Source organism: Sodiomyces alkalinus (assembly GCF_003711515.1).
Source record: "Sodiomyces alkalinus F11 unplaced genomic scaffold SODALscaffold_2, whole genome shotgun sequence".
Classification (NCBI taxonomy): Eukaryota; Fungi; Ascomycota; class Sordariomycetes; order Glomerellales; family Plectosphaerellaceae; genus Sodiomyces; species Sodiomyces alkalinus.
Window position 1 is genome coordinate 4711211 of NW_021167080.1, and position 23303 is coordinate 4734513.

Here is a 23303-nt window from a genome sequence, read left to right on the forward strand (position 1 = left end):
TACCTTATAATTTCGGTACCTTACCTAAGCTGATGCACCACTATGCCGTTGTGCAATTGTGCATGCATTATTTGTGCGAGGATTCAATGCACGGGGGTAATTATAAGTATTCCGGTGTCTTAAGGTATGAACCGGATGCAAAGACCGACCTCCATAACTTCTACATAATTCTTACGACTCTTCCACCATGACCATGTCTCTCTTTCTTTCTCTTTGCTTTAGAAATCTACTTCTGTCCTCTTCTTCTCATACCAACTGGAGTTGCTTTTCGATGTGAAATTATAGGTACGGCTTGGTATATGTCCGCATTGACTCCCACCCACCAGGGGCCAATGATCAAAATCTCAAGTTTCAGTGTCCGGTATTTGCTGTTCTTCATCTTGTGCTTTCATCTCTTGCTTTCTCGTCATACTCTTTCCTTATTCATTTTTTAAGCAAACAATAAAATATCTCAAGACGTCCGCAAGGGACGCTTCAGCGGATGTGCCTCCGTATTCAACACCCACTCGTCCAAGCTGATCAGGGTATCATTCGAAAAGACAAGGTAAAAGTACTTGAGCGTCTCGGAAAACCAGAAACTCTCCATCGAATCGGTCTTGTCGGTCTCGACACCGGCAGGCAGGTCCACGCTCCGGATGGACGAGTAGGCGAGGGGCGTCTCGGTGGCGGCAACAATGGCCTGGAACATGGCCCAGGCGGCCTCGCGCCAGGCCTTGTCGCCAGTCAGGCGCCACATGTAGAAGACGCTCTCGATGGCCTCGGGCCGGAGGAGGTAGCTCGCGACGCGGACGGAGCGGAACCCGGGCGGGAGTGCCTCTTTGGCGTTGCTGTTGCCGTTGCCGTTGCTGTTGCTGCTGCTGTCAACACTGCGGGAGGCCTTGGCGGCGAAAACGTCCTCGTCCCATGTACAGGGCGCGTGGAGGTCTTTGTTGTCTTTGTCGGCGGGTTCTCGTTCTTCCTTCAGCTCGGCGCAGGCGACGTGGCTGCTGATCTCGGGCATGACGCCCAGCGGGAAGGCGGCGTAGGCCCAGACGCAGCCACGGGTCAGCTTCTCGGCGAGGGGCATGTAGTCCGCGCGGCCGAGCAGGCGGGAGGCGAGGCCGTACATGCCGCCGGCGAAGCAGGAGAGGTGCTGCATCTCCGGGTCGAGGTCGAGGGTGGCGTCCTTGTGGTTGTAGCGGGCGTTGCCCGGGAAGAGGATGTCGGCGTCGTCGGGGACCATGGGGCGGAAGAGCAGGTGCTGGGCGATGGCGTCGAGGGCCTCCTCGGCCATGGCGGCGTACTGGCGGTCGAGGCCGCCCAGGAGGGCGTGCATCTTGGGGAGGTACTCGTAGAGCGAGTCGGCCTGGCCGCCGATGCTGAAGTGGGTGTCCTGGGCGCGGCGGTTGCGGTAGTCGAGGAAGACGGGCCAGATGCCGGGCGCCTTGGTCCCGTGCTGGGTGGCGCGGAGGAACTCCTTAACGCGCTCGGTGGCGTCGTAGTACTTGGGGTTGCCGGTGAGCTGGGAGAGGCGGGTGAACTCGAGGCTCAGGGAGCAGCCCGAGGCGGAAGGGTCGCGGTCGCCGGCCTTTTGGGTCCCGAGCTTGGCGGCGGCGAACTCGAACCAGAAGGGCGGCATGCGGCTTGCGGTGTCGAAGCCCAGGTAGAGCATGTCGCCGAGCTCGACGGCCTTGGCGAGCAGGACGGGCTCCCCGCTCAGGTCGTAGGCGGCGAGCAGGCCGCCCAGGTGGCGGATGGTGGTCTCGAACATGTTGATGGACGTCAGCGTGGTGTTGTCCCAGTCGATGGTGGCCACGGCGCGGACGGCCTGCTGGAAGTCGTCGTGCATGCCCATGATCCAGAGGGTGTCTAGGCTGTCGACCAGGGTGGCAGCAAAGCCGCCGAACGTGTTCTTCCCACGGCCGGAAACGGGCCTGAGCTCATCCCAGGTCCAGGCGTGTTCCTTGTAGCTATCCCAGCTCCTCCGGAAGGCATGGAGGACGGCGTTTCTACGGGATTCGTTGACATTGCCGTCCTCGGAGTGCTGTTGCTGGGTATTATCATCACCATCATCATCATCATCTTGATCTGCTGCCGTAAAGTCGTGCTGCACCTTTGGGAACTCCATCGGAGACCCCTCGGGCATGGGACGCAGGTCGGTGACGGGGTACTGCAACCTCAGGTTGGCCCAGTCATAGGTGGAGCTGCGGTAAAGGATGCCTTTGATGGTCAGATGGCGAGAATGGAAGCGGGGGACGCCTTTCCACCAGAAGATGATGATGACGAGGGCGGCGACATAGAGGATTGAGCGCCTTGAGAACCGGCGGGAGGCGATCATGGTTATTAATAGAATAAATAATAACAAAACCTCGGCTTTTTTCTTCTTCTTCTTTTTCTTCTTCTTCTTCTCTTTTTCGATAGACCTTAATCAAAGACTTCGACGGAGAAACGCAAGACAGCGAGAGCGCCTCAACACGTCAGCATTGCTCTCCTGGAGGCTGGTGGCTGACGACGGTGCCGAGATGAATTGGGACTTGGCAGTCTTCTAATGTAAGTGAGTGGCTGAGAGAGAGACTGTTCATCTCATACACTCATGTCGTCTATTTTTTTCTTTCTTCGTATCATTACGCGTCGAAGATAAAAATCGTCATTTTGGTGAAAGAAGCAAGTTGTAGAGTGAGGGAGGATGATGGTTGATGTTGTATTGTAATTAATTAGTAGGAGTTCATGTCAGATTTCTTATGACATGTCCATCCCAATCCACCTGAAGCAAGAGCGACCAAGGTACCTCCTTCCTTGTAAAACAGTACGGTCCCACAGATAGGTACCGACGCGTGTTTGGAGTAACTAAGGTACTCGGAGATGTTAGTCATCAAAATTTTCCAGGGGCCGAAACGGCATCTCCGACAACGGACCGATGATCAGATGGACCCGGGTAAAGTACCGAGTACTTTGTGCTTCACTCATAAAATCACCTCTCACCCTAAAAAGTACGAACGAGATATTCTGATAATGAATAATAAATATCCGATATTCAACACGCAAAGCCAAAAACATACCGTCAGCATCATCATCATCATCATCATCATCTCGCCATCAGTAAAGCCATGTTACCATCCTAACGACCCAAGTTCGACCGGTCTCGTGAACGAAAATATCTTATATCTTATTCCAGATCCCTATCGGCATTCCGGACCCTCTCCAGGCTCCAACGGTCTTCGAACGCCTACCGATATCGTGATATCGACTTCCAACTATGCGATATTCCCGCTAACCCGCTTTCCTACTTCGCCTTTTTTGTTCCTATTCCATTCTAGTCGAGTCTCGATTTCGTCTTGGGAAACCCTCTTTGGACTTAGGGAGCGTTGTCTGGGCCATCACCAACGTTGGCTCTCATTCCTTCATCGTCCCCTTTTTTCCCGGCCTCATCGAGGGCTACCAACTCATAACTCAAAATCTGCCGGTTGTTGCAAATCTCAGAAGCCGACTCTCTTTACTATCTATCTGATCTATCGGCTTTCTTTGACCTCCCGCTGGTGTACGAAGTAGATCCGTCCCACACGGAAAATTACTACATCACTATATCAGAATGGAGGACAACAGCCATTGGGGTGGCACCGAAGATACTATAGACGACCCAGAGGAGAAAAAGGTCATCTGCTGCGCCTTGGACTCCTATCTGTAAGTCCTGTCTTACCCCATCTCGTTTTCCTTCCCCAGCTAACCCCTCCGACCCTCGCAAAAGCCAATATGCCAAGGTAGCCCATTTCAACGTGACACACCTACGGAGGCAGAGCTTCTACGCCCTACCCCAGGCGCAGTGGCAGATGCTTGCGAAGCCGCCATTTCATTTCCTCGACACCTTGGACAAGACGGACGATGCCATAGACGCCAACGCCGAGCTGGCCCGTGCCATCGCCAGCAACGGCCTCCGGTCCTTCCACATGACCGGCTCCGGATCCGGATCCAGCTCCGAAGGCACCTGCACCGCTGGCGACGACGCGGAACCCGTCATGCCCCGGGAATGGCAAGGCGTGGCCAAACACACCGACATCGACAAGGCCCGCAGCACCCTTCGTCAGTTCTACCGGGACTGGACCGCCGAGGGCGCCGCCGAACGTGCCGCCAGCTTCGCGCCCGTCTTCCGCGCCGCCGAGCAACAGAGGGAACGGTGCCAGCGTCCCAGTCCGCCCGACGCTGACTCCGACGCCGAAGCCGACGCCGACGCCGACGCTGACGGCCGGCTCAAAGTGCTCGTCCCCGGCGCCGGGCTCGGACGCCTCGTCTTCGATCTGTGCCGCATGGGCTTCGACGCCGAGGGCAACGAGATCTCCTACCACCAGCTCCTCGCCTCCGCCTACGTGCTCAACTGCACCCAGCGCGCCGGCCAGCACACCATCTACCCCTGGATCCACTCCTTCTCCAACCACCTCACCAGGCGGAACCACCTCCGCGGCTACGCGGTGCCCGACCTCCACCCGGCCACCGAGCTGGCCCTCACCCCCGCCGCGGGCGAGATGTCCATGTGCGCCGCCGACTTCCTCTGCCTCTACAGCGACGAGAACCACGAGGCGCTGTACGACGTCGTCGCCACCGTGTTCTTCCTCGACACGGCCCCCAACCTGATCCGCTACCTCGAGGCCATCTTCCACTGCCTGAAGCCCGGCGGCATCCTCGTGAACGTCGGCCCGCTGCTGTGGCATTTCGAGAACCACGCCCCGGGGAACCACGGCCGGGACGACGACGGGGACGGGGAGCACGATTACAACAACTCATCGGGCATCGCCGACCCGGGGAGCTTTGAACTGGCTGACGATGAGGTGATGGCCCTCGTCGAGACGTTGGGGTTCGTCGTGGAATCGAGGGAGACTGGTGTGGAAGCGCCCTACATCCAGGACGCCGATTCCATGCTGCGGACCATCTACAGGGCTAGCACGTGGGTTGCTCGCAAGCCGGCGCCGTCATGAGATTACCCGGTACTGCCGCACATGGTCGACCTGTTCGCATTATATTCATGTATCGCCAATCATCATGTTTTCAACCAAAAAGATTTATAGCGTTAGAATAGGATAGATGAGCGTATCACACAATACTCCATCATAGCGACAACCAAGGAGAGGGGGGGTTCCTATTCTGGCATTCATCTGGACTTGAGTCTGCCTTCATTCCGACCTTGGCATTGTACATATATAAATATATAAGATTGAATCTGGTAGGGTGGCCTAGATGGCATGGTTTCTAGATGCGCAAAAGTCCTGCATTGCGCGATCCTATGGCTGTAGCCAGTTGGGCCAGGGACGGTGGCGGTGGCGGCAGCGGTGGTGATGGTGGTGCTGACAGTTGCCCAGCTAGACTTGGGTGTCTCATCCAATGGATAGGCAAACGCAAACCGCCTTCAATTGGGGATGCCTTCATGGAGGCGGTGTTGTCATGCTGCAGTCGGAAAAGAACGAGGCAAGCACACTATAGCTTGGCAGAGACATTCAACTCCCCGCGCTGCCACAGAGCACCCCCGTCAATGGCGATCACCTCCCCATTGACGTGGGACCCGGCGCGGCTAGCCAGGTACACCACGACGCCAGCGATGTCTTCCGGCCGGCCGAGGCGGCCCATAGGGTTCCCCTTCGCCACCCTGTCGGCGCCGCCCGCCATGCCCAGCAGGCCGTTCGACATCCTGCTGGGGAAGAAGCCGGGGGCGATCGAGTTGACCGTGATGCCGCGGCCCGCGAGCTCGAGCGCCAGGTTCCGCCCAAGGTGGATGACGGCCGCCTTGCTGGCGCTGTACCCATACGTGCCCTGCGGGCCGAGCGTCCCGATGCCCAGGCCCGCCACCGACGCGGTGATGATGACGCGCGCCGGGTCGCCGGCGCCGCCGCCCCCCCTGGCGGCCGAGGCCTCCAGCAGCGGCGTGAAGAGGCGGATGGTGTTGAAGACGGCCTTGACGTTGAGGTCCATGACCTTGGCGAAGGCGGAGTCCGGGTGCGTGTCGAAGGCTTCGCCCCACGTGGCGCCCGCGTTGGCGAAGAGGATGTCGACCCGGTCCGTGTGCTCCTTCACCTGCGCCAGGAGGGACTCCACGCCCGCGAGCGTGGCGGAGTCGGCGGGCGCGGGGATGGCGATGGCGCCCGGGGCGCGGTGGGGGAGGGCGTTGAGCGCCTTGCAGGCCTCCTCGCAGGCCGCTGCCTTGCGCGAGGAGATGAAGACCTTGGAAGCGCCGGCTTGTAGGAAACTAGATTTCCGGGAGGGGCCGGGAGGGACCGGGAGGTTGTATATCAGTAATTGGGTCCAATTGTTGTAAAATCATGTTGATTTCGCATCGCTGCCGAGTACAAACAAAGGGAGAAGAGAGAAGGGACGGACGTACGCGGATGCGGCATGCAGACCAAGTCCACGGGAACCTCCAGTGACGACGGCAACCTTCCCCTTCAAGGAGAAGAGGGAGGGGAAGTCTTTCAATTGAGCATCAGTAGCCATGGCGAATTTATTTGAAGTCGAGGTCAGCGATGAGCTGTTGCACAGGCTCGACAGCGACCAAATCGGCAGAAGCAATGAACAGCTTTCGACTCTGACACAAAGCTAAATCAAAAGGAGACAGAGAAGGGATCCAAGAGGAGGCGAGATATACGACTATGCTCTGGTGTAGGAATAGAAGTTACGTTGTCTAGGGCGCGCGAACGATCTGGGGCATCGCGAGAGGCGAGACAGGTACTGTACTGTACCGTACTCCCGTACAGTAGGTACTTGAGTGACGACGATATGTGGGGTTTGGCTTGACCTCCATCGTGGCACATGCACAAGTGCTCCGTACTCCATACGTTTGCTACTTCCAAGGTACCTGACCTAACTGATTTGGGGAGTTTTGCGGGGAGGATTCGCTGAAAGATGCCGAGCCTCGGTCCAGCTCCATGCTCCTGATGAGTAAACGTAAATAACACTCTGTCATTGCGAAGTGATTACTAATAAGGGAAGCTAGAGAGGTCAAGAAACAAGGAAAAGTCATGGTAGAAAAGACGGGACAGGAGTTACAAACACAAAGGGAATAGAAAAGAACAACGAAAAGGAAAAGGAAAAAAGACGACAGTTCTTCACGTCATGAAGATCCTGTGAAGATTCCAAGGCCCTCTCAACGACCAACATTTCAAGGTAACAGTCTCGGATCCATTTCGTCCAGCCGCATTTACTTCCAATACCGAACCTGCGTATGTCCCTCCTCCCATACAGTCTCGTGTCATTCTGAATTTCCCGCAGACTGAGTAACGCCCATTACGTGTAGGTAGGCAAAACGTCTTTCGGGGCCGTGTCGAATCAAGACGAACAAAAGAAAGAAAAGAAAGAAAAGAAAAAAGAAAAAAAAATTGCAGAGCAAGTAAATAAATGAGTGGGCGGGTCTATAGGCTCCGGCCGCAACGTCATCAGAGCAACGCTGCAATGCCGGGTCTCTCCCGGGTAATAATTCGTTACTTCGTAAATGCGATCGTCGTGGTTTAATCGAGAGCAGGTGGCTGATTTGTCGAGTCGCGTTTCGCGAGCGCTGCCCACCATCGAACGAGGGGGGAAAGAAATATAAGAGAAAACGTATCTTGTTGTGAAAGTTATAGCACCGCAATGGGCGCTAAAATATCGGTTCGGCAAACGGTGACGGCGGCGAGACTGATTCTGTTCGTCTCGCCCAAGGGAACTAATGTCCCAGTCCCCTTCTCAGTGCCCCTTATGTTTTGGGGGAGGACTTTACCGTAGGTGCCGTTTTCAGGCCTGGAGAAGCATGGCAGGGAATGATCACTTGCGGGTCTTCCTGCGTTGGTGCTTAATTTTGTTCTCCCAGCACTTGTCGACGGCGTCGAGGACAATATCCCAGTCCTCGGGGATGATGTGGCCGATGAAGAACACCTTGACATTGTGCTCCACCGTCACCAGTTTCGAGTAGTTGGCTCGGGACTCCTTGGCCAGCTTCTCGCCTTCGGCTTCGATTTTCATCCGTGCCGGCGAAAATCCCAGCTTCGGCTCGTTGTCCAACGGCTTCGGCCTGTGGCCCTGAACGTAGATAATGCCGTGCTTGTGGGGCTTGACTCCTTTCTTTTTGCAGGCTTTTCCTCCGTAGGTGAGGATGGGCCTGGGGCGGGAAAAGAGGATGGATCAGTTTAGGACTTTGACGACGACGAGTCATGGGGAAGGGGGAAGGGGGAAGGGGTAGGGTGTTTACACGCAAGTGCAGTGGCCTTCATCGTTCCCAATGACGATGTACCGCCTGAATCCCACATAAATCGCGCCCCCATATTGATCCTGCAACGCCCTCTTATCTGAAATGGTGGGTGTTCCACCAACGTTTCCCGACGGTTCTGCCCAGAGGACTTTGAAGACCTGTTTCGTCTTAGCAGTGGTGATGGGATAGGGGAAGCGTCGGAAGGTCGGAGTAAGGCTACAAAATGAAAGAAAAAGAAAAAGGAGGGGGGAAGGGGGGGGGAAGCCAGCACTCACCTCGCCCGGCTGAAACCTGCTGGATGGCTCAACAACGTATCCTGAACCCCCCGTCAGTATTGTAAGCCTGCTCGACGACACAGATAAACGAGCCGCAGGACTTACGTGGATCAAGCGCCTCAATCTCTCCTCCTGTGCCCCTGATGTCGAATGGCTTCGGCGTTGACGGACCTTCGTCCTCCCCCACCTCACATGGCTCGTAGGCTAAATAGGGAGTGAGAAAAAGACAGCATGAGGAGCGGTGGGTATTTGGCTGCATACCGTACACTTGCCCCGTCGATGATGATTCCCCCGCGCGCGACTGATTCAAACCCCGACTGAGATTGATTGCCGCCTGGAGAGCGGCGTCGTCGTCAATTTCTGCTGCCGACTGGCCCTGGTCCAATCCATAAGCCGCAGCTACTGTCGACTCCGCTCTATTAAGTCTCACATCGTCTACTCCAGTCTCGTCGTTGTCGTAAGAGGGCTCCTCCTTCTCTTTCCCCTTCTCACCAACTGGCTCGGCCGCCTCTTCCCCCTTTTGATCAACTGACTCGACCGCTTCTTCGTCGGGATCATGCCTCGACTGCGTGTAGGAGTACTCGGCCTCTGGACACCTATTTAGTCACCTGCAACCGGGCAATCCGGACCCTCATATTTGGGGAGACGCAATAGGGACTCACGTTCAGACGGACCCCCTGGGCTTTCCGAGCTATGAGCGTAAGCGCTCTCGGGAGAGTATGAATAGGACGTGGCAGATAGTTGGTTTATGCCGTGGGTGATGTCCTCAATGCTTGGATCTCCGGCTGCAGCTTGAGCTTGCCGGGGGATCTCGTCGGCAGTCGCACCACCTCCAGGGTGAAAGTCGTACTCGCAATTACCTGCCAGGGCATCAGCCAGAGTAAGAAGCTAAAGGAAAGAAAAAGAAAAAAAAAAAGGGGGGGGGGGATATATTCGTACCGTCTGAATCCTGGCGGGCACGATAGTAAGTGCCGTGTTCAGGAGACCAAATCCAGTCGCTCCAGTCGCCCCAGACCGGGCGCCTGGGCCTATGCTTGTGGGTTCTGGTTTTGTGCATAGTGGCATCTTGCACCCGGCGACATTGGCAAAAGAAGGTGCTTATGGCCCTCAAGGCAGGAAGAAAGATGGCATTGGCAAAGAGCGTAAGCTAGGCCCCGGCAAGGAGAGGGCGTCCAGGCTTGGTAGAAAACGAGACGGAGGTGGGCGACAGAGAGGATAGAGAGAGGAAAAGGAAAGGGCGAAAAAAGAAAAGAAAAAAAAGGAGGAAAAAAAAACAAGGGGAAACGACGGGATACGGAACGATATGGGCGTCAGATCAGTTTTTGTTGAAGCCCAAAACAGCAAGATACTTAGTCGCAAAGAAGGCCAGGTAGGTGGCTACCAAAAGGCACGTCGAAATCGAAATCGAAATCCAACCTGAATGAAGCCTTGGGAGATCCAGGGTCCATGTAAGAGGACAGCCTTCCCCACCTTTTCTCGAGGTCCGGACTGAGGATCGCAGCAGATGCCAAGGGTCGTTCTTGACGGACACCAGGTAGAATCTCGTGAGCGAATGAGAGGACTGGTTGCGAACCAAACTGCACGGCAAGGCGCAGGTATAGAGGTGGTCAAGAAGGCCCAGAAAAGAAAAATAGAAAAAAAAAGGACGAAAAAAAGGGCATAAGAATGTATGAATGTGCCTGTCTGCTGCTCTGTTCTATATCGGTCCGTCTATTGGGTAGACTAACGGGGTTGGTGATGAGGGGTGACAACTGAGGGGTGACAACTCGGGGCACTCGCTGTCCGACCTACGAGGGCAACGAGGGCGGGGAGGAGGAGAGAGAGGTTATCCCCGGTCGCGGCATGTCTGTCCATCAAGTCAAGTCCGTGTCCATCTCATCTGTTGGTAGGTTAACGGATAACCCTGGTTGGACAGTGGTCATTGGCTTCGACGTGGACGTGGGGGATGCCAGAAGGTCCAGTCGTAACGGACCGGGCTGAGGGCAGAGGCAGAGGCAGAGGCTACTCTGAGCTCTGAGCTGGTGGCATGCTGAAAAGGCTGGCCAGTGACCTTTTCGTTCGCGGAGCAGGTTTATGCAGGCTGAGAGGAGAATGGCGCTCACACACTCCAATCATCACCTTCCGGCTGCCATGTATGAATGCCTGATGGAGCGCGTCCGCCCGCGTCAGGGTGAGTGTATGAGTGGATGCGTGGGTGAGGGTGAGTGGACGAGTGGGCGAGACTGAATGCGCATGGCCATCGCCAGCGGGGTTTAGTACCTCGTGCTCCGCACAACCGAGTGTACCAAGTACCGGTACGGGGTATATGGGGTATTGTCAAATTACAAGGTAGTACCTAGGTACCTTACCCATATAATCCAGCTTACCTTGATTACCTGTACTTTGTGCACTGAAGTAGACCGAGGGCTCCAGTTGGGGTACGTTGTAATGTAGGAAGTGGTCATACGTGGAGTGCTCTTCTTTATTATTACCTACCTACCTTACCTATCCTTCGAAGAAAGTGGTGTAATACTCCGCAGCATCAGACCATGTACATGTGCAGATATGGAACCTTACCAAGTACCTTAATTACCTTAGGTACAAGCGATTGTGTGATTGTACGTACTCCTTCGGGAGTTCTAGGTGGGTCCAGAGACACAGACAGGTACTTCTCTTCGGTGAGGAAGATGGAAACACATTTCACCTCCATTTTCTCCGACGATGTAGGTAAATTGCCTTCTTCCCACATACTTCCGTAGCATGTGGTTGTCATTCATTGCCCGAACTTTTGAGAGACCCAAGAGCCTTCCTCTATACTGTACTTCCGTAATCTAGATCTCACTACGTTCACAATCCATCTACATTTACATTGCATCTGCCCCTACGGAGACGAGAAGAGCTTTGGCACCCAACGCCTCATCCCACGAGGATGGCTCTCCCTCTTGCTACCTCTCCCAATGACTCTGCCCTTAAGAAAGTGTCACCTTCGTCACCTCGCTATCGAAGACAAGGCCCTCAGGCATTCTAGAAGCCATTCGTCCCAGACTGACTCTACCACCTCGTCCTCCATGGTGGCCCTCTGCCATGGCCGACATGAGCGCAAAGCCCGACGAGACTTTGCCGTTACAGCGCTTCCCGCCACCTCCGCGACCTCCATCATTCCGCTCATCACCCAATGCACCCTTCAACGGCCAACATCGCGATCAGAAACCACCCAGTATAAGTAAAGGGGCTCCGCCGCCGCCTCCGCCTCCTCCGACGCTCATCCCTCGAAGCCACTTCGCCCGATCCCCTTCAAACGCCCTCCCCCGCGAGCAACTCGCCCGTCCATCCTTCGAAACACCGACTCTCCCCCTTGGGCCTTCACCAATTCCTCGTACAGCCTCGAACATAGAAGAGCAAGATGGCTCGCCGACTAAAAGCCTCTGCCCCCCAACTCCTCGAGGACGTACGGCCTCAATCCAATGGTCATCGCCTTCGTCGTCTCCGCGACATGGCGGTTCCGATACAGAGGACGATTCGTCAGACGAGGAGGAGGACTACTACGACCACTGGAACCGCAATTTCCCGCCGCTTATGCCGACCGTCGGGCCCCGGGTCTCGATCGCGAGGAAAAGGAGACTTGTCACGAAAAATATTTCGAATAGGGTATCCCGCTACGAACGACGTAGTCCGGCGCAGAGCGAGCCGACGTCTGACACGTCGTCCGATATCGCATCCGAGAACTCCGAAGACGAGGCCCAACTGCTCTGGGTGCAGTTAAAGGAGAAGCGCCAGCGTCTGGACGAGACGAAACAAGCCATGGCCGCGCGACGGAAACAGCTGCGGGAGCTTCGCCGAAGGAAGGACGAAGCGGACAACGCCTTCATGGGCCTACTCCGCCCGCTCTTTCAAAAGAGTCGGCGGGGAGGCGTGCACAGCACGTCGGATGAGCTTCTCGACAGACGATTCAATGAAATGCAAAGACTACGCACGGAGTACCACTACCTGGAGTCTGCTTACGAGGGGTTGGAGGTGGCGCTGGACGAGCAGGAGGAGGACCTGAACAAGCTGGAAGTCAGGTTCTTCAGCCTCCTGGCCACGGGGCGTAGCCGAAGCGCCAGAGCGCAGACGCGCAAGTCCGATACCGACCCAAGGGCTTCAGGGGCACCGTACAACGTGCCGCACCTTCTCCTGGGCATATCACCCGAGGGACCTCCCCTGGACGACGTGCACCCGCTATGGCGCGATCTCGTCTCCGCCATCGGCGACTTCAACCTCGCGCAGGAGGAACTGGACGACCTTCTGTTCCGCCGGGAGCAGATTGCGTACGAGCTGGAACTGAAGAAGGGCACCGGCAAGACGCCCACGGAGGAAGAAGAGGAGTTCATGGCCGAATTCCCCGGCGAGGAGAGGGAGAGGCGCCGAAAGGCCGACGAAATGGCCGAAGAAATGCGGCGCCTCCGCCGGCTTTGCAGGGATCACGGCGTGGAGGTGAAGCACCCGTCCTTCGAAGTCGCCTACGCGCTGGACCGCAACATCGGCGAAGACATGACGTTGTCCAACGACGACGCCCGGGCCGAATCCAAGTCCCTCGCCCACCACCGTTTCCCCGAGCTGCTCTCCCAGCCCGACCACGTGCTCCGTAGACCCGAGCCCCTGACGGTCTTCGACGACCTGAAGCAAGCCGCCAAGCTGCCGGCCGGCGACGCGGGCAAGAACGCGAGGATGCATGTTGCCGTCAAGGAGTACGGCATCCACGACCTCGTCCACGGGTTCAAGGGGGGGGACAGGCTCGAGTTGGTCGCGCGGTGGCTGCTTTACCAGCTTCGGACCAACCCGCTCGAGGCTTACTTACTGTCCAACACTTTCCTGCGCCAGACGGGCCTGAAAGTTCTGGACCGTCATCGTTGGACGCGGGACGTCCTTTACCATTGGTGGAGAGACGGCACTAGGCCCGCCTCGAATAGGGCAAATGATGGAGGCGAGGCGGCAGCCGACTCCTCCATGTACGGGCATAAGAGATCACCTTCGGCTTCGAGGGCTGCTAGCGAGTATCGTCATGGTGGTCGGGTCAGGCTGGGCTCCGATGAGGACGACTCGAAAACTGTCTCTTGATGGACCTTTTTGCTTGTAATGGTTGTTTGCCATTCTTTCATTCTCTGGCTTCCAGGAAGGCGGGACATATCCGGGTCTGGGATGTTATCGAATTGCAGATGACAGAACTGGGCCATCCAGGGGCCACCCTTACATACGAGCCCAAGACTAATCCTAGGCTTGAGTTTCTTCTTGTTCCTTTTTTCTTTCCTTTTTTTCTTCTTCTCCCCCCCATCTCTTTTATCCCTCTTCTTCTCATGTCATGGATAGCCAGCCTTGATGTAAACTGCTTTGCCGATACCCTCTTGTTACCTCTTGTTTTCCGTGTACTGGTTTGGGCTTTGTACAACAGGCCGAGAATCTACTAAAGGGCTCCTCGTACGCAATACTGTTTCCTGCTCTTTGGGAACGATGAACCCCCCTTCGACGGGGAACTCCCAAATCTTGTCGACAAGGTGATCTTGTGGTGTACCGTTTTTGGCCACCACCATTTGTCGTGGTCGGGGTACATTCGCAGCTCGTGTTGCGGCCTGTAGGTATGATATATAACCCGCTTCCCCCGTGGCACTGGCGCAGTCGAGATGAGATGGTGGACTTGAATTGTCGTTTAGTTCTAGAATCCATTGGGTTGGACTTGACTATTTCCCCCTCTGTCAGAGCCATGAGACCCTTTCTTCTACGACGTAGCCCCTCCTCTTGATGGAAGTCACATGCATCTGTGTTTGTCCAATACACCGACCCGAGTCTCCCAGGAAAAAAAAAAGGGGGGGAGGGGAGGGGGGTAGTAAGTGAACAAGTCGGACGAGCATGTAATGGTTGCCCAGAACTATGAGTGGGTATCTTCCAGTGGTTCTATTCCCCTGATGCTGATTTTCCCCTACATCCTAACTCATGGAGAACATCACGTCATGAGGCCCGCCCAGATTCGCCAACTTGAAATACAAACGATAAAGAGCAAAAGGCTCAGCCTAGCATCATCTCGTCCCCGTCCCCGGTGTCACCGCCAGCAGCGCCCATCTTCCTCCGCAACCTCATGGCACCCTCGTCCCTCTCCCTCCGCCTGTGGCCTTCCTGGATCCACGCCTCGTAGGCGCCGTCGCCCTGCCGGACCTTCTCCGCCACGACGCCTTTCAAAACCTCGCCAGCGAACCCGACAAAGTTGTGCCGCCGCAGCGCATTCTCCCACCTCCACTGCCGCCGCTTCTCCTCCTCCCTCGCGAGCGTCTCCTGGTCCCCCATCTCCGCGGCCGCAACACGCGGGTCGCGCACCATGGCCAGCACGTTGAACCGTATCTCGCTGCTGGCGTAGGTGGCGACCCGGTCGGCCAGGACGCCGGCCACGCGGGAGGGGAAGTCGTCGGCGCCGCAGTCCCCGTGCGAGACGGGCGCGGGCTGCAGGCCGTCGAGCTCGTACAGGGTGCCGCCGACGGCGGAGTAGGCGACGAAGTGGAAGGCGTCCTCGGCCTCGTCGTCGCCCGCCCGCTGCGTCTCGTCCGCGAAGGGGCTGCTCTTGGCGAAGCTGTTGTGCACCTCGCGGATCAGCTCCGAGTTGCTGAGGGCCTCGCCGCGGAGGTCCGGGGGCAGGGCCATGGCAAAGTCGCGGAACTCGGACAGCCTGGCGCCCAGGTCGACCTCGTCGGTCTTGTTCATGACGACGGACAGCAGGGCCTGGGTGCCGCAGGCGTTCTGGATGGTTTGGCGGGCGAAGAACAGGCGTTCGGCGGCATCGTGGTCGTAGGATTCTTTCGGGCGCGGGGGAAGGCCTTCGGAAGGGTAGCGGAAGAGAAAGATGATGCCGTAGACGGGTTGGAGCGGGGCGAGCTCCTCGGGGGAGAGGGTGAGGAGTTCTTCGAACTGGACGCCTTTGACGCCGAGATTCTCGAGGAGGTAGGTGAAGACTCCGGCATCCGACTCGACTGCGTAGCAGCAACGCCGTGATCAGTCTGGGGGTCCAAAATGAAGAAGAGAAGGAGAAGTAGGAAAGGGGGCTTTCTCACTCGTGTTCCAACCACCGCTCATCTTGCTGGTAGCTTTGGAGTTGCAGCTAGAGGAAAGTGCAGCTCGAGAGGGGCGGCGCTAGCTAGCTAGCTTTTGAGACCGAGACCACTGGAACTTGCCAAAGGGAGGGTGTTTGTTTGGAAAGAAGAGTCTTAGCTTAAGGTGAAGATGGGGGAAGTCTTCTCTCCTCTACGATTATGGGAAGATTTTCCAAAGTTCTCGGAGCTGAACAAAATAGCACGGCTCTGGAATGCGGGCAGCTTCCCTTCCCTTCGTCATGCACGGTACGTATAGAGTGGGTACCCATGTGCCAGTAACAACCTGGAATTCATCTACTTCGTACCTACCTTGGAGGAAGTACAAAATATGGATACTTACTTACGTAACCAAGGTACGGGAAACGGATTCGTACAGTGTAATTACTCCGTACGAGTGTACAATTCAGACGGTTTCAGGGGAGGTGGAAACCTCAAAGACAGACTACGGTACCAACCTCCACGGAGTACAACAACAACGACCACAGAATCCCATCTGACCTTGTTGATTTAGTTATTTAGAGTGAGCCATTGGAGTGACGGGATTCTGTTGCGGCATCGATTCCATCTCCATCTCCATTTCGTCATTCCGATCAGATGAACCAGGGCGGGACTCGTCGTTGAAAGAAGTCCCCATTCTTCCGGGCCGTTCGACGATTCGCTTGTCCGCCTTGCCGACCGATTTCTTTCGTGCAATGGCCCGGATGAACCATGGGGCTCTTCCCGAGCCTCTCCAGGACCAATATTCCTTTGCGTCGTACTCCTCGGGTTCCAGCCTCCCACCGCTGGCCCATACCGTGCATGCGATGAGACCGTTGAGCACGGCGTAGACGAAGATGCCGCTGTATCCCCGAGTTAGACACCTGCGCTTCAAGTCCCGTCAGAGAGACAGAAGAGGGTATACGTACGCGATAAGGCCATATGCGACACTGTACGAAAATGGGACGAATGCTATCACCACAAACGAAGGCAGAACATCTCCCAGATAACGCCAGTTGATCCGGGTGATTTGTTGAATCATCATACAACCGACCTAACCAAAACGATAGTCAGCATTCGTCCATCAGAGATGAAAGGGGCCGGGGCTGGCACTACCAGGACCAATGTGCAACCGGTTGCCCAGGGGGGGATCGACGCCAAAACGGGCGCGAAGAAGATGGCCACGATGAAGCAAACGCCCGTGAACATGGCAGTCAGCCCCGTTCGCCCGCCCTGGGCAATGCCGGCGCCGCTCTCGATGAACGCCGTCACGGGCGAACAGCCAAACAGCGCCCCCACCGAGATGCAAGCCGCATCACAGCAGTATGCCGTCGTGGACCGCGGAAAGTCGGCATCTTGCGTGTCGATGGCCCCGCAGAAGCGAGCCATGGAATACAACGTCGCAGTGGCGTCGATGATGTCGACGTAAAGGAAGGTGAAGAGGGCCAGGGCGAACTGGGAGCTGTCCTCACTTATACGCCAGTCGAGCACGTTCAGTGTGTTTCGGATGGGGTGGAAGGAGACGATTGACTTGAAGAAGTCGAACCGCATATTCCCTTCTTCGTCGTTGGGGAAGTAGGTGATATGGGTATTGCGGCTGCCCAAAGTCAGCAACGTTCCAAGGGAAAAAAAAAGGAGGAAAAAAAAAGGGAAAAAAAAGGGAGACGATGCGGGAGCAGACCCACGGCCAAGACGAAATGGACACCAGAGCGATTCCAACAATGAGGGCATATTTGACTCGGAAGGACATTAGGTAGGCAGAGACAATCCCCCCAGCAAGAATGGCCGTCCACATCTGAAAACGATACGTCAGCATCCTCCGGTTGGATGCCCAGACGGCCCAGGCCACAACATACCTTGGGGCTCGACATGATGCCGCCCTCACACATCCGGGTCTCTGGATCAATCATCTCTTCCGGGCACCCTGCAATAGCCAGGGGCGTGGCTTTGAAGCCTCCAGTGATGGCGCCGATGCCGGCCGAGTACGACAGCCCTATCTCGGCCAAGAACAAGCCAATGCCAACACCGGTCGCCGTCTTTATCGTGGCGGGAATCAGTTTCACGAGCCATTGGCGCATCCCCGTCAATGCGAGGACAATGAAGACGAGGCCCTCTACGAAGACGGCGGTCAGGGCGACCTGGTACGAGATGGGGCCGGAGCCATTGGGACCGACGACTTGGAACGCAAAGTATGCATTCATGCCCATGCCCGGTCTCGTGTGATGTCAGTTGTCGGCCTCGAGCCGGGGATAGAGAAATGAACTCACGCAACGGCGACGGGGAGATTGGTGAAGAGACCGAACACGAAGCTTGAGAGACCGGCTATGGCGGAAGTGGCGGTAACAAGATCTCGTCGAATATCTATCAAGGCGGCGGGGGAACGAATAAGCACACGTCTGTATCTGCCAGGTTGGGTTGTTGAAACAGGGGGGGTTTTGAAAGCCCGCTTACCCTCCTTGCATGCTTTGTAACCCGGGACATCGTCACACTTGGTTCGATCCTCCAGGCTACATGCGCAGGTGCCCCCTGTCTGCGACAGAACGGTGGCCTAGCACAGCAAGTCAAAAAGGAAGCCAGAGAGAAGCGAAGCGCCGAGGAATACTACTCACGTTAACCGCAATAATATAGGCCATCGTTGCGAATGTGGTGGCACCAGCCCGGAGCTCTTTCACAAAGGAGGAGCCGGTAATCTCACTTGCCTGCAGGCAACATGTCAGAAAACCATAAAAAGTAAGTACTACTGCCTTGTCGTCGTTCTGGAGGAGACGATCCAGAGTAGTGAATGCCAGCATGGATGAGCTAGCGAACCCGGGGAGATTATGCTGAGTTGTGACTTACATGACCGCTACCCTCGAGTTTGAAGAAGCGACCGATGACGGAAGAAGACACCGTTTTGTCAATTCGTCCGATGCCCTTTGCAACGTGGTGGTGGAAGGTTGACTGTAGTCCTCTGAGAACGGACCCGAGTCGACGCGGAGAATTTCCGTTGTGCTCCAGAGACTCGGCCATATTCACAACAGGAGCGCCGTGAGGAAGGTTGGGTCAAAGTCCGATCCAGATGTGGCTCCTCTGTAGTATACGAATAAGAGGAAAGGGAGGATGGAAACAGAAGAAGAAGAAGAAGAACAAGAAGAGTCGCCCTACCTGACATGCTCAAGTGATGTCATCTTGGAAGAAAATGGAACACGGCATTGCCAAGTGAGAGGCATTTTGCGAGGAAGGAACAGCTGAAAAAAGATGGGACCTGCCCATGTAAGATTTCGGTTCGGGTAAGACTTCAACACTGATATCGGGTTAGGAGGCCGAGGGCACTGTAGCAGTTGTCTGAAGTCTCCGGCCACCTAAATTGTGGTGGTAGGCGTTACGTCCAACTCGCTGATCGGGAGTGTAGAGTGTAGACTGAAAGGAAATATCATCGTCTCTTATCCCGTCAAAAGGACTCGCTAGTGGTTCTCATCATCATCGGTCGAGCAAGCCCTGGCAATGGCCTAAGGGGTTGGCTGTAAATGGGCAATACGACACTAAAGCTTTGGAAATCGTGCAGTTCACCTAACAGAACCATTGCCAACCATCCAGAAGGGAATAAAGATGTGAGATAATAAACATGTCAGTCTCCCGAGTAACATATATATCATGTCAATGTGACTTGACTTGTGAATGGTGTCCATCCGTGGGCAAGAGGTAAAGGTGAAGTCGAAATAAACGCGTCTCACATATGAGATCTTGGCAAGTATATTAGCTAATTTTGCTACTTGGACGTTTATATAAGCCAAAATACATGGGCTGTGGGGGGTTTCTTTTTTGGGTTTACACGTGTATATACGAAAGACCATAAGGTATCTGTCTAGGTATGAGAACCGGTTCTACAGGTCCGACGTTTCAATGAGAGGACTTTGATTGCCAAGAGCAACCTTAATCCGGTCTCTTCAGAGGAAAAGGGAAAAAAGAAAAAAAGAAAAGAAGAAGAAAAAGAAGAAGAAAACCCCTCACAATAGCAAGAGACAGGCTATGCTAGGTAGCTTGAGAGTCACTGGTTAATCAACCCTGAAATTCATTCCATATAATGACCCATACCTTCCCCTCTCTTTCCCTTCTTTCTTCTTTCCGGTGGTTCAAGGCGCCTTCTATCCGACCTATCTAACGAAGAAGAGAGGCGGAAGATCAACTCCCAAAGTCCAACTCGGATCCTCTCATACGTGACGTCACGTCCCTCAACTGAGATCAATAATTACTCCAAGACAAAGTACTCGGGCTTACGCTTACAGTCTCCTCAAGAATCATGTGGGAGGTTGTGTGGACCGACCCGGACAAGAAGTCCAGAAGACAACATCGCGAAAGAAAAAAGGACCAGCAAAATCGGAGGCACAGGAGTAAGACGATCCAGGACTCCCCTTCGAGTCGCACTCCAGATCAGTCGGTCGACCGCTCTCAGGGCTCTCCCGGCTCATCCACCCAAGGTAGGGATCCGTCCCAACAACACACCTATGCCACACAGCACTGATTTCTGGGCTTGACAGGTTCAGTGGTCTCACAATGGACCGACAGCTCGGTCGTCAAGCCAGTGTCACCATGCAGCACCTCGATGGCCGAGTCAATAACAACAAGGTCAGGCCACCCCTACGTTTCATCTCCTGTCCACAGTGGGCATTACTGACAGCCAGTAGGGCACTGGGACCTCTCCAATCAGACGCACCGATCAACCTGTTTCCGAAGCAGCCGTCGCACTCACATCGGAGCCGACTGGATTGCGTTCCGTCCTGGGATTCCGTCTTCAAGCCCAACAACCATGAAGCATGGAAGCCACTTGACACCTCCTCGCATTCTGGTCGGTTACCTGCTGTTCGAGCTTCGGCGTCCGAAAGAATGACACCTGAGTCCAAGGAGGCTGAGAACGACATGGGGAAGCCACCGGGCTTGAATGAATTGCAGCGAGAGATCAAGCGCATCACCACTGCAAACAACAATGTCCACCTTCTCCGTCTCAAGGAGCTGTGGAGAGAGTCGAAAGCCGAGACTGCATGTCAGGAGCTTGAGATGGAAAAGACGATATGGATGCTCTCCGCTCTAGACAACATGGATAGGCCAGTAAATCCAAGTCCCGGTCCCTCCAGAGATCCTTGCTCGCAAGATACGTCTGGCCAGACTCGGAAGATCCTAGCTCTATTCGAATCCCATGGTGAGCCGGTCCTCATATAGTTTCATGGCTACACACTACGATATCGGCGATTCTGACATTGTCGTCTCTTAGCCACAGCTTCGTACTTGGCCGCAGTCCATTCCGACAGGACTGTTTGCCATATATCGTCTGATCCACTCCCGCACACACTCTTCTCAAACATCCATCCCGTGTTCGTACCGTCTGCGTCCATGCCAACGCTCCCCGTGGCACCAGGACTCTTCGACGCAGCGTACTCCCTCACCCTCCCTTCGATGGTGCCGGCCGCGGAGGTGCCCCGACTGCTGAGCAAAGTCCACGGCGCCCTGGCCGAAGGAGGCAGGTTTCACCTGACGCTGATCGACCCGATGCCTTCGGCAGCAGCCACACTGGGGCCGCTTCTCCGCGCCTGGCTCGAGAAGCACCTGCTGATCAAGCTCGAACGCAACTTCCGAACTACGCTCCCGAGCAAGCTGTTCCCGTGCTGGCTTGCAGATGCCAGTCTCCGTGCAGAGGGCAGCACCATCACCACGACGAAGTTCCTTGCCGTACCGTTGGCGAAGTCCGAGGGCGTGGCGGCGGCATACCGCAGGGAAGAGGCCGCGGGAAAGCTTATCAAGCAAGAGTTGCGGAGTTTCGTGGGTCGAATGCTATGGGTGGAAGTTTGGGGACGCCTCGTAACTGCCGATGACATGTGGTGGGAGGACGAACTGATTGTTCGAGAATGCTACGCCATGCGAACGGCATGGGATTACAGCATTATTGAGGCGGTGAAGCACACGTCGCCGTGTTGAGGTTGTACGGGGTAGTGAACAAAAAGAAAAAAAATTCTAACCAGGACCTTGACTGACTGACTGCGTCCAAGGTCGTCAGAACTAAGTTGGCTTGTATTCACCTGATAGTTGATGATCGAGTCGCATGGGGCGCGGATGACAAATCGACATCAGAGGCAGCTGGCCCTCGAACTTGAGTACCTACACCGAAGTCTACCAATGGCAGATGCTTTTTTACAACCACAGATACTCAGTCGCTCAGGAGTGGACTAATAAGGAGGCTGGATATGTTGTGGAGAACTCTCTGGACGATCTAGACCCCAATAGAGGGCGCGGCGCCCTTCTTGGCTTACGGATAGAGCCTGCCGTCTTGATGGGGATAGCTGCCCACGATTACCGGTACGACATCCACAGTTTACAACGGTACGTCTTGGAACTTACAAGTACCTAATTACGGAATAATCCGTACCTCTGAGTTCTGACCCGAGGTATTTGCACGTGTTTTTACCATTCAGCAGAGACGAGCTCCGCCACGAACACCCCCTCCTCACCTCAAACCGGGTTGTCGGTACGGCCCCCCTGCTGGAACTTGTCCGGTCCTACCCTGTAATCCTACGTAACCGTCGATTCCTTCACATACTGCCCACTCACCATCTAAGACATGGAGGAGTGCACCGCCTTCAAGAGCGAACTACCCAGATATGAGACAATTTATACGGCAAGATCATACCCTCTGATAAAGTAAGGTATACAGATATCACCATCTCCCAAAGATATACACACATCTGGTAAATTACTTTATTTCCTCTCGGCCAAGAAGCCCGCGTGCGAAAGTATACACATACATACATACATACATACATTAATCCTGTTGTTTGCCTCTCCCTTTCTCCCGGAATAGGTCCTGCCACTACTTCTTTAGTATTTCTCATCACTGCTCATGCGACACTGATCTGCTCCCACTGGTATTGGCAAGCTCCGTCGTGCTCTCACTCTCGTAGCTCTTGGCGGCATTGGCGCGATCCCGGCTCGTAAGCTTGTACGCCTCCGTCCCCCGGCGCAGCCCGGCCCTCTGCTGCCCCGCCGGCCGGCGCCAGGCCCACAAGTCGGCGAAGAACACCTTGCACGCCGACCACGAGGTGGCGACGTAGATGATGGCGTTCCAGAACCCCTGCAGCGGAAGCACGAACGCGCTCATGTACTCGAGCGGCGTGCCCGACGAGCTGCCGTGGACCATCGAGTACACGCGGTTCGCGCTGGACGGGATCCACGTGATGAGGATGGCCGCGAAGAACAGGAACGCGCACTTGGCGTAGTGCCAGGCCGCGCTGTTCGCCTCGTAGTGGCGGCGGCGGGCCGCGACCGCCGGCGCCGCCACGGTGCCCGTGCCAGTGCCGGTGCCTGTGCTGGTGCCGGACCCGGCGGGACCGGTGGAGGAGTGGGTGATGGTCGGGGCCACGGGGACGGCGGTCTCTTCGGGCGGGCTGTCCTTGGGGTTCGGGTTCGCCGTGATGCTCACCGAGTAGATCGCGTCGGAGTTGTCGGGTCCCGGCGCCGCCTCCGGTTCACCCCGGTGCGGGCGGTGCGGGCGGTGGGGGCCTGGTTGCAGCGAGGCGGCGGCATCGGCTGGTCGGCGAATGGCGGCCTCGGTGGTGATGTGGACTTCAGTTGTCTTCACGGGCACAAACAGTTCGTTGAATGGGGCCAGTCCATCGGTCCCGTGGTTGTCGAAGTCGCGTAACTGCTGACGTTTCCGGTAGATGTCGCCTCCCGTGCGGATGTAGATGAAAAAGGTGATAAAGAGGACGAACCTGTATGTGGAAGTCAGCCAACAAAACTTGGCCCCCACCCCCC

The 23303-nt window shown here is 55.8% G+C and overlaps 9 protein-coding genes across 9 annotated transcripts in view; 3 read left to right on the forward strand and 6 right to left on the reverse strand.

Moving 5' to 3' along the window:
* Positions 1-64: 64 nt before the first annotated feature.
* SODALDRAFT_330974 (endoplasmic reticulum mannosyl-oligosaccharide 1,2-alpha-mannosidase) lies at positions 65-2675 on the reverse strand. Its single transcript, XM_028611341.1, has one exon. It carries the CDS (start codon positions 2315-2317, stop codon positions 452-454), a length of 1866 nt encoding a protein of 621 aa, XP_028469057.1. The 5' UTR covers positions 2318-2675; the 3' UTR covers positions 65-451.
* Positions 2676-3568: 893 nt separating this feature from the next.
* On the forward strand, positions 3569-4946 carry SODALDRAFT_322429 (N2227-like protein; the record flags this gene model as incomplete). The annotated part of the gene is made up of 2 exons (XM_028609721.1): positions 3569-3660; positions 3725-4946. The coding sequence occupies 2 exons, from the start codon at positions 3569-3571 to the stop codon at positions 4944-4946; spliced, it is 1314 nt and encodes a 437-aa protein (XP_028469058.1).
* A 496-nt stretch (positions 4947-5442) lies between these two features.
* On the reverse strand, positions 5443-6453 carry SODALDRAFT_271048 (short chain dehydrogenase; the record flags this gene model as incomplete). Its single annotated transcript, XM_028607747.1, has 2 exons — positions 5443-6208; positions 6344-6453. 2 exons carry the CDS (start codon positions 6451-6453, stop codon positions 5443-5445), a joined length of 876 nt encoding a protein of 291 aa, XP_028469059.1.
* A 1302-nt stretch (positions 6454-7755) lies between these two features.
* On the reverse strand, positions 7756-9511 carry SODALDRAFT_322431 (hypothetical protein; the record flags this gene model as incomplete). Its single annotated transcript, XM_028609722.1, has 7 exons — positions 7756-8089; positions 8180-8337; positions 8455-8495; positions 8560-8658; positions 8716-9042; positions 9117-9314; positions 9394-9511. The coding sequence occupies 7 exons, from the start codon at positions 9509-9511 to the stop codon at positions 7756-7758; spliced, it is 1275 nt and encodes a 424-aa protein (XP_028469060.1).
* Positions 9512-11517: 2006 nt separating this feature from the next.
* On the forward strand, positions 11518-13530 carry SODALDRAFT_357286 (hypothetical protein; the record flags this gene model as incomplete). The annotated part of the gene is made up of 1 exon (XM_028613982.1): positions 11518-13530. One exon carries the CDS (start codon positions 11518-11520, stop codon positions 13528-13530), a length of 2013 nt encoding a protein of 670 aa, XP_028469061.1.
* A 942-nt stretch (positions 13531-14472) lies between these two features.
* Positions 14473-15528, reverse strand: SODALDRAFT_270655 (ubiquitin carboxyl-terminal hydrolase; the record flags this gene model as incomplete). The annotated part of the gene is made up of 2 exons (XM_028607725.1): positions 14473-15425; positions 15507-15528. 2 exons carry the CDS (start codon positions 15526-15528, stop codon positions 14473-14475), a joined length of 975 nt encoding a protein of 324 aa, XP_028469062.1.
* Positions 15529-16056: 528 nt separating this feature from the next.
* On the reverse strand, positions 16057-18530 carry SODALDRAFT_272427 (hypothetical protein; the record flags this gene model as incomplete). The annotated part of the gene is made up of 9 exons (XM_028607834.1): positions 16057-16384; positions 16451-16575; positions 16635-17118; positions 17207-17316; positions 17378-17735; positions 17789-17882; positions 17973-18069; positions 18131-18220; positions 18360-18530. 9 exons carry the CDS (start codon positions 18528-18530, stop codon positions 16057-16059), a joined length of 1857 nt encoding a protein of 618 aa, XP_028469063.1.
* Positions 18531-19333: 803 nt separating this feature from the next.
* Positions 19334-21655, forward strand: SODALDRAFT_115490 (hypothetical protein). Its single transcript, XM_028606587.1, has 4 exons — positions 19334-19978; positions 20039-20126; positions 20186-20697; positions 20776-21655. The coding sequence occupies exons 1-4, from the start codon at positions 19801-19803 to the stop codon at positions 21468-21470; spliced, it is 1473 nt and encodes a 490-aa protein (XP_028469064.1). The 5' UTR covers positions 19334-19800; the 3' UTR covers positions 21471-21655.
* A 725-nt stretch (positions 21656-22380) lies between these two features.
* Positions 22381-23303, reverse strand: part of SODALDRAFT_338671 (G-protein coupled receptor) — a gene marked incomplete at both ends in the record, with an annotated part of 1636 nt that continues 713 nt past the window's right edge. Inside the window, one exon of the mRNA XM_028612794.1 lies at positions 22381-23260. Coding sequence (XP_028469065.1) covers positions 22381-23260 — 880 coding nt within the window. The remainder of the gene's footprint in view (positions 23261-23303) is intronic.